The sequence below is a fragment of the Cydia strobilella genome, chromosome 19 (genome assembly GCF_947568885.1).
Source record: "Cydia strobilella chromosome 19, ilCydStro3.1, whole genome shotgun sequence".
Taxonomy (NCBI): Eukaryota; Metazoa; Arthropoda; class Insecta; order Lepidoptera; family Tortricidae; genus Cydia; species Cydia strobilella.
Genome location: NC_086059.1, coordinates 8,426,629 through 8,440,962, shown reverse-complemented (window position 1 = coordinate 8,440,962; position 14,334 = coordinate 8,426,629). Strand labels below are relative to the sequence as shown.

The window sequence follows — 14,334 nt, the reverse complement described above, 5'->3', positions numbered from 1 at the left end:
AAGAACGATATTCATAATATTTTTTTAATACTTCCAATATTATTTAAGTAAAGGTCACAGTTAATTTTGAAATAATGTCAAGTAATTCAGAAGCATTATAAAAAAATCCTATTGCACACAGCTGTATATGATACATACATACATAGGTGCATTGCATGTTAATAAAAAGCGTGTAAAAACACAAGTTTACATCGTTATAATATGTTTATTCCATTAAGGGATATCCATATAATATGTCACATGATAAGATTATATAAGGGCTAAAAATAACATCTAGGTATATGATGGCGACATGGCATGGCATTGACAAAATACAATTAACTAGGTAGGTAATTACAATTTATATAAACAATTTAAAAAAACTAATATCAAACTAAACCTATATGTACACTTGTCAGTCAGCTACAGAGAAGAGGTACCCCCCCCCCCCCCCCACACTGCATAGATATTTGTATGCTAAGCTAATAAATAGTATTGCTGACTTTACGTTTTCTTATAAAATACGATTGCAGTGTCAGCGTTAACAGTTGCAAAAAATAACTATTGGTATAAAAACATTGCTAAAGCCCATGTTAGTTGTGCAAACTTTGATTTATTCTAATTTACTATTAAAACAGGATTAGTAATCAGTCAAGTAATTTAATTAAAGGGTATGTTTTAGGATTACAAATATTTACGCAACAGGCATTTGCTAAGTGTTTATCTATAAAAGTTACGCGACCAATTAACTGACGAACTATCAATAATTTAACGTAGGCAACTATGTTTGTTTCTTACTTTGTATTTTTATTATCAACTAATAATAAACAAGTTTGGGAACAAATCAAATTATTTTATTAAATATTTTGATTTGTGTTTTGAAGTAGTCACACTACTATATATAAATTAAAAACTGTAATATATGACATCTATTACAGTTTTTTTATCAACTAATAATTATCAACTTTTGTGTCGTATCAATTTTTATCGTAATATACTTACCAAAAGATAATGAAACCGATTTGTTAGCAGTACGTCCAATACGCTGTTCGTCGATTCGTCTACTACGCACTTCGTCCAAAATATGATGCGTCCATTTCGTGATTCAATACGCAGCTCGTCCATTTCATTTCAGGAATGATAATGACGTGATAGTTTGATGTTTGGCCGTATTTTGAAGCCTTTATCACGAAGACAGCTTTCACGTTTTAAATGATCTGAATAATTCTACAGTATAGAGTATATCTACAAGACAATCAGTGTCTCCCCGTTGAAACAATTCTAAGGTTGTTCGTGTCAAAAAGCCGCTGGAAGGAGCTAATTAACTTCTTCGTGTTCCCGGAGCAGGGGTACTCCGAAACTGCTTTTCGGACTTCAAGGACAAAATCGTAAACTTTTCCTCTGGCTATTTTACCAGCAACCGTTCTGGGGAAGTCTTCCACGAAAATGACGCCGCCGTGTATGTGCTTGGGGGCGGATAGTTTACCTGTGAAGTGAAATGTAATAATTAACTTTTGAATCTAACCAAGTACAAAGTAGATAACTAATGTATCTATTCAAAGACTATCATCATCATCATATATTTAAGAGTAAGTCTCTTGTCGGTGGAGCAATTTCCATGTTTCGTGGTCCTCTGCCTTCTCTTTGACAGCCTGATACGACACGACGTTGAGTTTTTCCTTTATTTGATGCATGTACGCTCTCCTTGGTCTTTCCATCTTCCTCTTTGCTTCAACTTTCCCTTCTATGATGTTTTTGATAAATTCGTCGTATCGTATCAGGTGCCCAAGCATCTTTCCTCTTCTATTATCTATAGTTCTTAACAAAGACTATACAGGGTGTAAATTTAGCCACCTGCAATTATCATAATGACATGAATGACCTATATATATTCACCCTGTAAATTATTGTAGGTGACTAAATCTACATCCTGTATACTATAGACTAGAGTACTTACTTACTAACATATAAATTCCCTAAATGCGGCAGCTCGCCTGTCTACTAAAATTGCTGTCTTACAACTAAAAGAAACACATAAAAATCTCTTTTTCTCTAAAATTTGGTTTGTTGGTAAAAACTAGCCAAGTCAAATCCTTTATAATTTCAGGATTTTCTAAACATCACAAAACTTGGTACCCATATAAGATCTCAATTCTTTTGTCGACGAGTCAACAGCGATACATATTCTTAATATTGAACTTGGCTCTCATTTCACATTTATGTTTTTGTTGGCATTGGTATTTACCAGTTCACCACATACTGTGCTCTGCTCCCTCTTCGAACTCGCAGCGTTAGGAGTGCCATGAATATTCAAACTGAAAATCGAGAGCTACAGAACTGGCCTGATTGTTAAAGTGATACTTACCAGCAACGATATCTTTAACATCTTGCTCTGTCAGAGTGAAACCGGGGTGTGTCTGGACACACGCGACCGCCTGCTTGCCGTCCTCAGGGTGCGGCACGCCAACCACACAAACGTCCAGCACGCCTGGGTGCTCCTGTATCAACTCCTCCAGCTCTAAGGGCGTGACCTGGAGACGACATGTTTGACATCATCTTACAGAACATAAATAATGTCATTGAGTTATCGTGCATTTCGCTCGTACTTGTGTACATGTATTGGCGCGAGATGTATTGACGATAACTAAATTACATCCTTCTGATATAATTCTGATATCAGTGTACGATCAAATTGGTCTGTTAGTGTAATTAAGTGGTACTGTAAGTCAGCTCTAAAGAAAGTGGAGTAATTTTGAAAAAAAATCGACTAAACTATGTTTCACTTCGTACTAGCAACAAATTACCAAGGCGCCTTATCGAGCTTCTCGGAGAACTATTAGTGATGTTAAAATATGAAAAGATTTTAGTCTAGGAGATGATTAAAATATTTGCAACCGTCCCGTTTCTGAAGTATTTGTAATACTAAATAAAAAAGAACATGATAGTAAAGAAAGGATGAAACAGAATGACCAATTGGTTGTTGCTAGATACATTTTAATGCTCGACCAATGAGTGACTGCACACCATAGATAGATTATAAGAAATTATTACATTAATCAGTCCAGAAGCGAATAAAATGAACAGCTTTTGCAAATGCTTACGAAATAGTTGCGATATCTGAACGAGCTGGTCATGCGCTCTATGAAGAAGAAGAATCCGTTTTCGTCCCTGTACAGCAGATCCCCGGTTTTGTACCAGCCATCGGGAGAAAACGCGGCCGCCGTAGCTTCTGGGTTATTATAGTATTCCTGGGAATTACAGTTATGAAACTAGAAATACTTTTCATAAAAATACCTTCCATAAAATTATTTTTGGAATATATATTTTTGGTCTACCTTTACTAAATTAGTTAGCAACCAAAGTACTTATTATGGTTGCTACATTTAACATTATTTCAAATATAGCTAACATTACCAGCGGGGCTAAGATGGACGGCTGTCTATCATTTGTCACCATACCTGTCACGCTCTAACAAGTATAAAGTACGTAAGTGCGAAAGTGACGCATGACAAGTGATAAAAACGCGACCATGATACCGGTGCAGGACGCTTTGATTAGGACAAATTCGGCTAGATCGTGGTCATAAATTGAATGCTTATTAACTGGCTATGATCTGATCGAACACATTTTTTGCCCAAAAATATGATAATTAAACTTCGATTAGATGCAGATCGACTAAATGGGGTCCATTGCTTTTTCCCGGTTAAGAAGTGTACTTACCGTAAACCTTGGACCCTTGGTCCACAGTTCTCCCGTCCTATTTGGTTCAGTGATAACTTCGCCAGTTTTCAGATCCACCAACTGCAATTATTGTAAAAATTAAAGATTTACGAAGGATTGTCATCAGCCATTACACCAAAAATAGAAAAGTAAAGGTGAACCAAGAAATAATTTAAATAAGTACTATGAATACAATAACGATCTAACAAAGTTACGTTTACCGCGACATTTTGTCGTTTGATTACTTGAGAAGATATAATTGCTTTTATCTACACCTAGCTGAAATAATTGTGTACGTACGAACAATTTTTTGACGAAAATGGTTAAGGAGTTACGAAATAATGGGGCTTGAAGAAGGACAAGGATCGATAATGTAAGTACCTAATCATATGTCAATCTATTTATTAAGAAAAATTTTAATAACCAAATACTTTCCAAAGTTAAGTTGGAGTTGGTTGGAGCGATCTATAAGTGTAAGGTCCCATTTAGACGGAAGAACTTTGTGTTAGCGCATGCGTGCAACTTGCATGCGATTTTAGCAATGTATTTATCGAATATTGCATGCAAGTTCTCGCGCCGTGTAAATGCGGCTTAAGTAAAATAGCTTACTTGTACTGGTACCACCGACGGCAGCTCAAAGCCACAATTGCCCGGGGGGCCGTCGGGCGCTGGCATCAGAATAGAACCCACACACTCGGTCTGCCCCATAAGGTTCCATACGACGCCTTCAGGTCCCACCTTGCCTTCCAACCTTGCCTTAAAATAAAAATTCTGGTATACTTATTCCCATAGAACAGGAAAGAAAGACTTTAGTCCCATGCGCAAGTAAAAATTTGTATTTTTTTTAAAAGTTATGTGATTTATTCTAATTATGGACAGCGAACTAAGGTATGAGAAGCATGTTGCTGAATCTGTTAGAAATTGTTTCTACAGGCTAAAACTACTCTATAACATACGTCCGTTTATTAACGAATCCTTGCGCACTCAGTTAGTTGAAGCACTGGTTCTGTCCAAATTAAATTACATGGACTTAGTTTATGGTCCACGTCTCCTATCAAAAACTAAAAGACTTATTCAACGGATACAAAATGCGTGTGCTCGATTCTGCTTTAATATTCCGCCAAGACCCCATGTCATTTTTGAATAACCATAATATTATTAAAATGCTGCACCGTCGCAAGCTTCATCTAGCATGTCTTCTTTTTGGTATAGTAAAACACAAATCCCCATCATATCTATTCGACAAGATGTCATGGATGTCCACTCGTAGGTCGTTAGGGGCACGATATTGCAGTGTTCAGTTGGTGACACCGCGACATGCTTCAGCAGCTTTTAATGGGAGCTTTCGATACATGGCCAGCCGCTGCTGGAACAATATACCTCCCCCCCTCAGGAACCTACAAAGTATCATAAGTTTTAAAGCCAAACTTAAACTATGTATACTTCAACACCAGCGGCAGCAGGAAGTTTTTAGAAATGAGACAAGTTTTAGTGTAATATAATTTTAGTCAAATAGTTATGTGCTTACTATATTATATGCTTTACACTAGTGGTACTGGGCTCACTGGAGCAAATCCACAGTAAATCAATAAGCAAATAATATCCTCACACCCTAGCACCTAAATGGTCGCGTACTGTGCGGTTTAAGAGGAATTTCCTCCCGCGTACGCTTCGGCTGTGGAATGAGCTCCCTGCCGAGGTTTTCCCGAGGGGCTACAGTATGGGGTTCTTCAAAAAAGGAGTGTACAGGTTTTTAAAGGGTCGGCAACGCGCGTGTAATATCTCCGGTGTTGCAGGCGTTCATAGGCTACGGTAACTGCTTACCATCAGGCGGGCCGTATGCTTGATTGCCACCGACGTGGTATTAAAAAAAATATATATATATATATACCTGTTTTATATCATATCCTCACAGACGCTCAAAGCGTCCGTATTGTTGTCATCATTTCCACTTCGTTTATTGTTTGTTTTACGTTATATGTTTGTATTTCATCTTGTTTGTAGTGTTATCGAGTTTATTTCATGTAATTTTCACATATTATATTAATTTAATAGTAAATTCATCTAACAACACTTGTGCGGCATGGCCTTATAAGTCATCACGACATTTTAGCGCAGGCGCAGGGACGTCACCGCAGAGTGGATACGTTCGGTGATAGATAAGGCGGTGTTGTACGGTTGCGTTCGTGGCCCACAAATGGTCTCGCCGGAAGACCAGCGCTAACTTTAAGGTTAGCATTATGCTGAGGCGGGACCATTTCGTGGTAAACTAGGTATATACTTTTTTGTTTTAAATATACTTTTTCTTTGTAATACGTTTGTATGAAATGTAGTTTACCATGAATAAATGAATTCTATTCTATTCTATTGAATTATATTCTAAAAGAAATGTATTCGATCTATTGCAAGAGCAAGACATACTGATAGTTGCAAACCTTTATTCAATAAACTTGATATCTTAACTCTCCCCCCAATGTTTATATTGGAAGCGTACATATTTGTCAAAGAAAATTTAAATTTCTTTAGAAAAATAGATAAAAGCTTGCCCCGAAACCATCAAAATAAATATGAGATACTTCCTAAAATCCCTGTAAAAACCGCCTATTATAATAAAAGCTTATATGTAATGGCTGCTAATTTATTTAATAAATTGCCTGACTCAATCAAAGATCAGGATGTAAAGGCGTTTACAAAATCTTTAATTGATAAAAATGATGCCTTACAATGTAAATGATTTTTTCAATATGGATTTCTCTACAAATTCGTAATTTTATATGATAGCACTTGCCTTATTTTTTCTTATTATGTAAAATTAGGCTAAAAAGGAAAATATGGCAAATGAAAACATTGTAAATAGCGTAAATACATAGTTAGGTAATATAGATTTAAATAAACAAATATTGTACGCCTTAAGGCAAATTATAGTGATTCCACTAAAATACATATCATGCACCTTTCTGTAACAACCTATAATTATGCAATAATTGATCTTATCTTATTAATTAACGAGTAAAGACGTGATAAGTTAATGATAAGTACCTAAACAAGAATATCGAAATCAAAGACCATGCCGAATCAATCAATTCATCAATCATCATCATCAATGTTATATGAATTATGTATATAATCAGTGTATAATGTATATACATCTACGATTAGATAGAAATAACATTTAGGTATATTCATTATGTTACCTCTACTTTCACGATTTATGACTCGTACCGTTTTTAGGGTTACGTTGTCAAAATGGGTAAAACTGAACGGTTTCATCGTATCCGTCTATCCGTATGCCACAGCCATGTTAGGTTGCTAATACTAAGATAGTTTTTTGATTCAGTGTATACTTTTGGTAGTAAACACTCCGAAAGTAAAAAATATATTAGGCACTTGACTGGTTTTTATTTATTTACTCCTTGAATAACAAAATTGCCGTGAAATTCAGACATACTGTAATAGGAGTGTAGGTTTTTTGTACTAAAATAGTAAATTTTACTACTTTTGTTTATTTCTTTTTTGTTATTAAATAAATATGTAGTTATAAGCAGACATATTAAATATAATAAAATGTCGACATCGACCAAGACATATTAAATATATTAAAACGACATGTTTCGCTCGATATTAGGTAACGAAAAGCTTCATCTAGAGCCTGAGTATTTTGCCAGGACCTTGTTTGTTGTGTGTGAAGTGAACTCACCTTCAGCTGCTTAACAATTTCAGGGTTCATAGTGAACCCGGTGATAACGATTTTCTTGAAGCACGTAAGGTCGCAGTATTTCTCGTGTCTCATAATGTTGACGAATAGCAGTGGGCTTGAACAGACCATCGTAGGCTAAAAAAAAATTTAACTCAGAATATAAACTGAAGAAACATAAATTTAAAAAAATCCCAACGTTAACGAATTAACCAATTTTGACTAAATATTTGTGAACGAACCACCGCTAGGAAATCTGTAAAAAAACGCATCCAAATGTGTTCAATTACTTATTTATCGCACACACGCGCATGCACACGCATGACGCAACACGCAAAACATGATTACCGACTTCGTGAAATGAAACACTCCATTTAAAATGTATACAATCTACTTAAAAGAAAATGTTAAGAGTGAATAGAATAGTTAAGATTATGAGCGATTACAGCGCAAGTTAAGTTCGCTGGCATGTTTTTTTTTTATTTAGTATATGCTTTGCGTTAATTAAAAAAAACTATAACACCCCTCTTTTTGCTTAACTGCTTAAATAGGTCTTATTCGATAAGTAACTCAAAACAGCTCTATAAAAACAGAAGGCATTGCGTACGTTACCTTGTATTTGTTAATAATGTCAATCATATGTTCGACGGTTTGAGGTGACGATGTTTGCACGTTGTATTGGTTGCTAGAGATGTGACACAGTGTGGCTACGTAAGACGATACCCAGTGTACGCTTGACGGGTTCAACACAGGAACCATTTCTCTGAAAATATACTAAATATTTTAGAATATTCATGTATCCCTTCAATTTTTTTATACTACGTCGGTGGCAAACAAGCATACGGCCCGCCTGATGTTAAGCAGCCTCAGTAGCCTATGTACGCCTGCAACTCCGCGCGTTGCCGACCCTAACACTCCGCACCCTCGTTGAGCTCTGGCAACCTTACTCACCGGCAGGAACAACACTATGAGTAGGGTCTAGTGATATTTGGCTGCGGTTTTCTGTAAGGTGGAGGTACTTCCCCAGTTGGGCTCTGCTCTGGATCTGGAATGACAACCGCTGTCCTGTGCCCTACCACACAAAGCGAGATGTCATTCACAGTGCCCATACCTCTCCTTCGGACGTAGTTTAAGGACATACCCGGGTCCGGACGTAGTTTAAGGAAATACCCGGGTCTAATATAATATATCAAATAATCTGATCCAAAATGTTGTAATATTATACGCGTACATAGGTACACATACATAAATCATATAATCCTTAAAAACGGCTTGCCAAATTAGCTCCTGCATATCCACAGAAAAATATGACGCATATTTAAAAAAAATGTAAAAGCCCGATCAGAAATATATGATCATTGTCAAGAGGGCGCTGTTATTCTCATCTATATGGTTACAGTTCAGTATGAAAAATTTAGTTCCAATGAAATTCCGCAATATGGCGCATGATCATATATTACTGGTCAGGCATTACCTACAGCCTTTGCATGGTATGGTCAGAAAACGAAGACGCAACAAGAATTTCAAATTAGAACATTGGCCATTGTTGTCAATCATTGACAGAAATGTGATCAGTTAACATGCATTATTCATCACCACTACCGAAAAAAAGAATGTATTCAACCAACGTATCAAAATTAACTTTTCGAACCAGTTCGAACCAGTTGTTCGGGCAAGAACCATAAAATTGAAAAAAAAAAACATTTATGGGAAAACTCAACCATCGGGCAGCGAAAGTAGAGGTGATTTTTGATAATGCGTCTAAGTACTTACTTTCCTTTTATAAGTGAGCCTAATTTCACGACCTTGATAACTTCAGAGTGCTTGATGGCCGCGACCTTGGGCAAGCCGGTGGTGCCACTCGTGCTGACGAGCCACGCGTACACCTTGTGAGTGTCGAACTTCGCCACTCTGAAACGACTCTGCTGTTAGATAGCTAAAACAGCCTACAGCTAGATGCACTGCGGCAAGTTCGGCCGAATTTCACTTATCCATACAAACGGAGTTTCGTTCTCATTTTAAAACTACGTGTTGGATTGTATGTCATGAAAAAATAGAGCAAAAACAAGTTTTGTATGTAAAACTTAAATTCGCTGTATTTGTTTAACTATGGTATCTGAAGCTACATAAACTAATTACAGGCCTAGATATACCTTATCCTATTGTAAGTACAAAGTTTCAGAACTTTCAGAGCAATCAAGAAAATCGTTTTAAAATGAGAGCGTAACTCTGACTACGTTTGTAGAGGCAACAGGAGTGGTCATTTCTCCATACAAACGTACTCGACTGTTTCCTCCGTGGTTTTTGAAGCTAAAGCAATGATTTTTTCAACACAGATTATTATTAATATCTGTGTCGGACGGTTTTGCTTTTTTTGATTTGTTTTTTAAGGCGCTAGAGCACTTCAAATATGTATTCGCAACAACGGCCTAATTTAGTAGGCCGCAAAGAGAAGCATGGTATTCAAAACTGACATCAATTAGCATAAAAAGCAAAACAGTTTAAGACAGATAATTTCATTACCATTCAGATCTCAACATTTTGTTACATTTGGTTAAGTTTTGGAGGAGGAAACAGTCGAGTACGAAACCTAATTTTTTGAGATTTTTACGCTGGATTTTTCGCCTCCTGGCGTTGTCCTTATCGCACTAGTTTTAGGAGCCGCTTCCGTTAGCGAGATGGATATATTCACCTAAAATATTTAAATCTCAGCTCCCGTATCCTCTTACGCAGCGTACCACTTTGGTACTACGTAAGCGAACAACACGAGTTGTTCTCTTACGTATGACGCTGCGTAACGATGTTCCAAAACCAACCCAGCGACCACTGCTATCTATAATGTGACAAGCATTCCACCATCACCATCGCCAAATCAGGTAACATTGCAGTATTACAGTAAATTCTCAGTGTAATTCTACAACTACAAGACAAACAGTAAGCCTGTCTGGACAGTAAGCAAATGCAAATGCCCCAACACAATCCCCATGATCCTATGCCGTAGCCATTTTTACGTTTATCATCCTACTCTGCAGCATCAGTGCTCCTTCCCCTGCAATAGTTGAACCGGGCAGTGTCTCTCCTAGGATACATAAATACCTAAGTTTATGTTAATTTTTTAATCATTGGCAGAGTGCATTTAAAGATAGTTGTATAATAAATAAAAAACTAATACTAAGATTTTTTTATTACTTTTGTACCCTTAAGTCAACCCTTAATATCCACTTTTTTATAAAAAATACACAAAATTCGAGCAAAAAAAATCCTGCCAAGTTTACCGTTAAACAAATTCTTCGTCGAAACGTCGGTAAATAAAGGTAACAAAATAAAATCGCGATAGACCCGATTGTAAATGTGATTTAATATGTATACGAATTCTGTTAAAAGTACTTATCAACGGATCCATATTAGACAATAGAAAATATTTTAACCTGTTATGAAAAAAAACAGTGTTTTAAATGCAAAAAAAACATGAATTTAACAGGCAATGTTACCGTTAAGGGAGGTAGCACATTGTGACTTTTTGCAGCAATTCAGTAGCGATGCAGTAGCAATAAAAAGGCTGTTATACAGTCGCGACTCGCGATGCTGTCACACACGTAAACTCAGTCGCACGTTCATTAAACGCGCTACTAAATCGCTACAAAAAGTCTCCGTGTGCTACCTCCCTAAAATTACGACTAATATAGTCTAACCTGAATTCATTATCCGGAGCATGATCATCGTACGTCCTCACAAAATTTGCGTAAGATTGGTCGCCGTCCCCAAATGTCACTATCCTAGTATCCAACCCGAGGTCCCTAGCTGCCCTCTCGTAGTCAACCAAGCTAGAAGCTTCGCAAAAAGCCAGTTTTGGCTTTGTTATCTTTAACACTACCTTTACCTCCTCTGTTGAACAAATAAAAAAAATGTAAGACTAAAAAATAAAATTTAAGATTTGTTTGCATCTTATCCCAACTAATATTATAAATGCAAAAGCAACCCTGTCTGTCCGTCTGTCTGTTAGATCTTTACGCAGATCCCGCTGAGCTGATATAGAAGAAAATTGAACGATGCCAATTTCTATATAAGTATAGTTAATCCCGACGACTGAGGTTCAGTTGACGTCAGATGTAACTAAGGAGTAAGTGTAAACAAATGTGACGTTTTCAACCAAAAGGTAGCACATCGGTTGTCGATAAGTTTGATTTCTAATTGAAGCTATATGGAAATAGCGCCTTAATGACAAGCGACAATAAGTACCCTTTTGGTTGAAATTGGCACAAATATTTGACGTCGACTGTCACAGGAAGGACATAGGATAGCTTTTATTAGGGTTCCGTACCCAAAAGGTAAAAACTGGACCCTATTACTAAGACTCCACTGTCCGTCTGTCAGTCACCAGGCTCTATCTCATGAACCGTGATAGCTAGACATAAAATTGTAAAAATTTAAATTTTCACAAATGATGTTGCCGCTACAACAACAAATACAAAAAAGATAAATTTTTACGGAACCCTCGGTGGGCGAGTCCGACTCGCACTTGGCCGGTTTATTATCAATCATCATTCCAGGCAGACGAAAATAGGGGGCATTACTGCAATGTTCTGCCACCAGATTGCAGCACTAGCCCCTTTAGTAAACCATATAGAGTAACTTATACATACTGTGCCTTTAGCGGTTTTTTGACAAGTTTTCAGAGATTGATGATACGGTTTGTTTACAGAGGACCTGCCGGGAAACGCGAATCCGAAATTTCGCTATCTGCCTCTTTATTGCTCGAATATACAAGAGTGAGGGATGTTAGATAACGCAATTTCGATTTTCTTGTTTCGCGACAGACCCTCAGATTGTGGTAGTGGCGCCCCCTACGCAGAGTTTCGCGTAATATTCCCTATTAGAAGAGGGTTCTCTCACTCACAATATTTATTATATTTTGAACTTTTTATATAAAGATTGGCTAAGAAAGTTAAATAAATCGGCCGTGATTTAAAAATGTAATCAGCTATTGGAACCGAAAGACAGAATTTTTTTCCCCGTGAATTCGATGGTTAGATCACAGACTTTGTTATAACTGTTACCAACGGACCTAAAAATAAAAAGATAAACGAATCAGATGACAGATTAAAAGCGTAGGTACCATATAAGTAGAAAGGGTCAATTCCAGTTATTGGCAGTCCGTTTAAGTATCCAGCGTAAAAAGGAATGTGTGCGTTAAGGTGGTTAACCCCCGACACCGCAACCACATCGCCAGGCTTTAGACCCGCGTTCCTCAGACATCTGGCCAACTGTAGTGAACGGGACTTCACCGATGATTTCATCTCAACTTTGCCAGTTCCGGCGTCAATCTAAAACCAATATTTATTTTACTTATTTATTTAAGAGGCAAAAGGCACTTGTAGCTCAAAAGCAAAACTGATTTTTTTTAAATAAAAAACAAACAGTTTTATCGGCATTTGTATAAGTAAAAATAGTTATTTTCACCACACCGGCTGGTAAAGGCTCTCTTGATTGTTCAAAAACTAATAAGAATGTTGCATATTATATATTATTCACATGTGAGCAAAGTAATCTTTTGCAAATTTTAAGCTGTTTTCTTATGTTTGCTGGTAGAATTGACTTTGAAATAATGATTTAGAATGATAAATATTTAATAACATTCATTTTGAATCGATTTGTTTTGATTATGTTTGATATTTTACAGTTATAGTATTTTCCTTGTACAAATAACTTTTGTTTTACATTAAATAAATAACTATTGATATTTAAGCGAAAGATTCCAAAATTGAAACACGAGCGCAGAGAGTGGTTCGAAAAACTGAATCTTTAGCGTTGCGAGGTTAAACAAATTTTGCCACCGAGTGAAAAACAAAATGTTTGACCACGCCAAGACAAAGAAAATACTAACTGTAAAATATCAAACAAAATCAAAGCAAATCGATTCAAAATGAATTTTATTAAATATCAAAATCATCATTTAAAATGTCAATTCCACCAGCCAACATAAGGAAACAACTAAAAATATGTATCAGATTACTTTGCCCCACATGTGGATAAAATGCAACTTTCTCATCAGTTTTTTGAACAATCAAGACAGCCCTTACCAGCTGGTGTGGTGAAAAATATATAGGTACAACATAAGTAAAAATAAACTCTGGTTCACAACCTGCCAAACATGATCTCCTGGTGTGTTGAAGTAATCCAAAACCAAATTTCCAAGATGGTAAGCATCGCCGGTCACTTCATCACTTGATGCATTTCCTTTTACTAACTGCATGTTGTCTGCTAAAAGTTTTCTTTCTAGCGTAAAGCGCGAACTAATTAAGTATACTCGAAGTTAATCAGAGCATTCGCTTTTATTGACTCCCTAAAACTGTACGTTGTGGTGTAATTTAGGAGCGAAAGCGTACATATTTTGTACCTAAATTATGTGATGGTACGCGATGGATGGCGCGATTTTTATTCGCACTTGGCCGGTTTTCATAACGTTTTCAGGAAACTTTTACAAAGATTTGTCGAATTAACCTGACTGAACCATTAATACTTGTCTTAAACACTCTAGTGTGGTAATGAAATCGACAAACTACTTAAAAGTACTTATTATTGGGCATTCAGTGTCAGCGATTGTGAATTAACCCATTGTTATCTCATAAAACAGACAATATTATGATCAATAATCAGTCAATTATTCAAAATAATAAGCATTCCAAAAGTGATTGATAATATTATTTGTGCGCATACGCTTTTAGTATGACACGTGACGTCACGGCATAATGATGGATCAATTGAAAAGTTAATTACTTATTTACGAAGTTTCCTTTTTATCAATATAATCCGGCCACGTCCTGCTCCGTGGATTACGAAGGGTGAGGTAATGCAATGGCTGGCGTGATTTTTCGTTGTTACAAGCAGGTATTGGTATTTTTGATAAGTTTACTAACTACATGCATGGTATACTAATGGTA

General features: G+C 36.5%; 1 protein-coding gene across 1 annotated transcript; it reads right to left on the bottom strand.

Annotated features, from left to right (window-relative positions):
* Positions 1 to 1,222: 1,222 nt before the first annotated feature.
* Positions 1,223 to 13,646, bottom strand: LOC134750354 (luciferin 4-monooxygenase-like). Its single transcript, XM_063685516.1, has 11 exons — positions 13,545 to 13,646; positions 12,510 to 12,717; positions 11,127 to 11,278; positions 9,167 to 9,315; positions 8,006 to 8,156; positions 7,397 to 7,531; positions 4,309 to 4,455; positions 3,700 to 3,780; positions 3,081 to 3,227; positions 2,318 to 2,510; positions 1,223 to 1,465 (listed from the first exon to the last, which is right to left on the bottom strand). Exons 1-11 carry the CDS (start codon positions 13,644 to 13,646, stop codon positions 1,236 to 1,238), a joined length of 1,695 nt encoding a protein of 564 aa, XP_063541586.1. The 3' UTR covers positions 1,223 to 1,235.
* Positions 13,647 to 14,334: the final 688 nt, after the last annotated feature.

Excerpts from the sequence above, each read along its gene's own strand:
- LOC134750354 (XM_063685516.1), bottom strand. The coding sequence starts at position 13,646 with ATGCAGTTAGTAAAAGGAAATGCATCAAGTGATGAAGTGACCGGCGAT. Across the intron at positions 7,532-8,005 it reads ACATTATTAACAAATACAAG|CCTACGATGGTCTGTTCAAG; the intron begins GTAACGTACGCA and ends ATTTTTTTTTAG. Across the intron at positions 3,781-4,308 it reads CGTCGGTGGTACCAGTACAA|TTGGTGGATCTGAAAACTGG; the intron begins GTAAGCTATTTT and ends CAATAATTGCAG.